Source organism: Triticum aestivum, chromosome 6B (genome assembly GCF_018294505.1).
Source record: "Triticum aestivum cultivar Chinese Spring chromosome 6B, IWGSC CS RefSeq v2.1, whole genome shotgun sequence".
Taxonomy (NCBI): domain Eukaryota; kingdom Viridiplantae; phylum Streptophyta; class Magnoliopsida; order Poales; family Poaceae; genus Triticum; species Triticum aestivum.
In genome coordinates this window covers 497,697,422-497,701,419 of record NC_057810.1, presented here as the reverse complement: position 1 = coordinate 497,701,419, position 3,998 = coordinate 497,697,422, and the positions used below count along the sequence as shown (strand labels likewise).

The 3,998-nt window shown below is 54.9% G+C and overlaps 1 protein-coding gene across 1 annotated transcript; it reads left to right on the top strand.

Moving 5' to 3' along the window:
* Positions 1–563: 563 nt before the first annotated feature.
* LOC123137659 (uncharacterized) lies at positions 564–2,098 on the top strand. The gene has a single exon (XM_044557484.1). It carries the CDS (start codon positions 694–696, stop codon positions 1,771–1,773), a length of 1,080 nt encoding a protein of 359 aa, XP_044413419.1. The 5' UTR covers positions 564–693; the 3' UTR covers positions 1,774–2,098.
* The last annotated feature ends 1,900 nt before the right edge of the window (positions 2,099–3,998 follow it).

Below are 3,998 nucleotides of genomic sequence, written 5' to 3'. Positions count from 1 at the left end.
AATCCTTTTCGATGTATGCCTATCTTCATCGACGGCGGTTGCTGTCCTGGTGCGCTGCTCCTACAGGGCCTTAGCATAGGGACTTTTCGACTGTCTACTATAACAAGTTTTGTCCGGCTCCGATGAGGGAGGGGTGATGACGTCGGCTCCTTCGACACGCTTCAGTACTTGAAGTCGTTTCTAGATGATCTACAGGTCTGGTTTTATTTTGTATTATTTTTGATGTTGATGTTCGTTGTGATCGTGAATACTCTCTCCATTCCTAAATATTTGATTTTTCATATATTTCAAATAGACTACCGCATACGAATATATATAGACATATTTTAGAGTGTAAGTTCACTCATTTTGTTCTGTATGTAGTCATTTGTTAAAATCTCTAGAAAGCCAAGTATTTAGGAACGGAGAGAATAGATCAGAAAATTTCTAAAAAAAAAAACAGCTCCCATGCATCCGGTGCACCAGTTTGATGGTTTCACACGATACGTTTTCGGGCACGCCGAGCCCTGAAGAGCGGCACCCGACCCGCACCGCCTGTGCGGAAGGAGACCGATAAACAAAAGCAGGCACGGCATCCCGCCGCCATAGAGCATCGCCCACGCCCATAAATCCGTGCAAAGAGGTTTTGTCAGTCGCAACCGAGCCCCACACAGCCCAGAAAACGCCCGATTCCAATTCCAGATCGCGGTCGCCATGGCCCTCCGCGGTTGGTCGCACTTCGCGCCGGATCTCCTCGTAACCGTCTCCGGCGACCTCACGGAGCTCGCGGACATCGCCCGCTTCCGCTCCGTCTGCACCACCTGGCGCGACGCGGGGGTGGATGCCGCGGCCGCGCCTCCGTCGCAGCCCCCGTGGCTCGTCCTCCCGTCCTCCCCGTCGCCGCTCTTCTTCAACCCCTCGGAGGACCGCCTCTACCGCAACATCCGTCTGCCCGTCCCCGCCGCGGAAGCCCACCGACGCCGCCGCCGCCGCCGCCTCTCCGCGTCCCCGCACGGCTGGATCCTCGCCGTCGACCCCACCAACCTCGCCGCGTCCCTCCTCCACCCCTTCACCGGCTCCGTTCGCCCCCTCCCGCCGCTCCCCGCCTTCTTCGCGGAGACGGATGATCTGGCGTGGGACCTGTCCCCGCACAGCGTCATGGCGTCCTGCGGCGAGGTCGTCCTGGTCTGCACCCTCGACCCTGTCGCCGACTCCTGGGCCCCGGTCCCCGCCATGCCCGACTGCAACGTGAGCAGCATCAACTACGCCGGCGGCGATTTCTTCGTCTTCGAGGAGGACGCGTGCCGCACCACCATCGTCGACTCCATCACCCTCGCGGTCACGGCCATCATCCCCCCGCCGCCCCAAGTCGACCTCCCCACCGAGGCGCGCGTCGTGGTGGCTGGTGAGGAGCTCTTCCTTCTCGTCAAGTCCAAGTGGATGTACCTCTTTGGTGAGGAAGTGGACTTCTCCAAGGCCTTCTCCTTGAACCACCGGAGCACCAACCCAGCCTGGCAGGAGCTCACCAGCATCGGCGAGCGGGCGCTGTTTGTTGATCCTCTCCACGGGTTCGCTGTGGGGACGGCAGGGTTCACGAATCTTGAAAGCAACACGGTCTACTCGGTGACCACCAAGGAGGCGAGCCGTTCCAGCAATGTGAAATACAGTGTATCGGCTTTCAACCTGGCGAGCCGGACCTCGAAGAAGCTTCCATGCCGGCTGAACGAGCTTGACATGGCTCAGCGTGGCGGGGCGGCGGCATCGTGGATCATACCAAGTGTGAATGAAGGCTGAACAAAGTCAGGGGAATCGGAGGTCCTGGTTCTTGTCTGATGATGGTGGCGAATGATATCTGCTTGCTCGCGGGCCAAATTCTTGGCACCTTTGCACTTGCCTATGTTCTGAAGTGAAGTTAAAACCAACAAGCCTCTTTTATACGCATGTTTCTTCTTCTGTACGTACATTATATATGTCATTTAGACGCTCCTAGATTCTGAATTTCTGATCAGCCTGAAGCTTATCTCTGTGAGATGTATTTAAGCTTCTAGACTCTCAAGTTTCATCTTCCATTTTTAATGCTCAAGCAGTCAAGCTGAATAGAAATTTTCATGTTAAAGTACTCCATATGCTATTTCTGTTTCAGTGTGGTTTCAGTAATGGACTCGGAGTCTGTGTTTTTATGCGATTAACTGAGTCAGTCTCAGAAGCTGGACAATTGTAACATTTTCTTCATATTTTCATAATATACCATGCGAAGGAAACTTCCATATGCATTTGTTGTTAGAATTTATTATGCCTGCTAGCATAATGGATAACTGAGTACCAATGCCGGGCAAATGGGATCAATTTGCCTCTAGTTGATTGAACAGAAAATGCAGCGGTGTTGATTGAACAGAATTTCTGGTGAAGCTTTGTGATGGGAACACCTGAACAAGAACGAAATGACATCCCTGAGGGCGATGTTTGAAAAGGATGCGACATTTGCAATGACCCGATTGCTTTTATACGTGGTAATGAACCTTGCGACTGATGTAATGATCATGGTTTTGCTAAAATTATTACATCTATTTTAAAACGGAGGGAGTAGAATGGAAAGCACTTGGAACCGGTTTGTCTAAGCATGACGTTGTACGTTGTGGTTATCGAGCAACATGGGTCTAATTCTATTTTCGCAGTTCCTTTTAAAACATACTCTCTCCATCCTATGATATATGGAGGATATTATAATACGTATGTTATTACAACCAATGTACTCATACATTGGTGCTAGTAACACTAAATATGCCACTGCGTTACAACGGGAGAAGAAAAATCATACACCCCCGACCCATTAAGCATGACCCAAAAGATACGTCCTTAGTTCCTTCATTACTGAAAAAGGTTTTCGCCTCACTTTATAAATAAAGCAATGATCAACTAGAGCCCAAGTACAAACGCATCCCACCATAACACACGCACACACCCAAGGCGGGATACATAGACGCTGAGCGCAGCAACACTACCCCTAACACAACAGAGCAATCGAGGTTCTCCCGCGTGAACACGCCACCGCGAAGAGATGAAGCCGCATATGACGAATTGTGTACTCCAAGGCGGCGCCTTCAAGAAGGTTACGACACCAACGCGCCGCCACCGCCCGACCTGACAATCAGAGTTTCCCCTGGAGCAACACACTGGCCGATGAGAGCCGCGACGACGCCTTTAAGAAGGGAACGAGCTACGCCGCTGCCGGTCCTTCCGAGGATAGAGCAGGTTTTCACCCCGGCCAACATTCATCGCCACCGAATGCCACACCCACGGCAACCACGCCACCCATATGGCCATGGCCACCGGGCAACACCAATCCACGGGCTCTGCCCAAGAGCACCGCGGAGCCACCACCAGGGCCGCCGCCCCGGCCTCCCAGACCTGGATACCACCTCACCTGAGGCCCGCTGCTACCCCAACCGAAGAAACAAGCGGAAAGGACCTACCTTTCGCACCCCTGGGTGGCCCCCAGCAACGAGACCCAGAGGGTCGGCCAAAACTAACCTCCATCGACCCGTCCAACGGCACCGGGCGCGAGACTAGGTCGGTCCTGCTGCCGGGCGCGAGACGGAGCCGGTCCTGCTGCCGGGCGCGAGACGGGGACGGTCCTGCTGCCGGGCACGAGACGGGGTCGGTCCTGCTGCCGGGCGTGAGACGAGCAGTCCTGCTGCCGGGCGCGAGACGGGTGATGGATCGCAGCTGGGGGAGGACCTGCCCTTCGACGAGGCAATGCCAGACGATGAGGAAGAGGGATCACAGGTTGAAACGGACTGCCTACAAACGAGCCGACGTTGAGAAACCAGCCGCCGACGCAGCCGGCCCGCCAAACCGCCGTGATGCCACCGCGGCACTGTGAAACGCCGCCGCAACCCACAGCCGGAGCAGCAGCCACGCCGGGCCGATGCCCCAACCCGAGCCGCCCGCCTGAAACAAAGCGTCAGATCCGGCTGGCACGCTCCACCACCACCACCACCAAGTCACCGGCGTCGAGC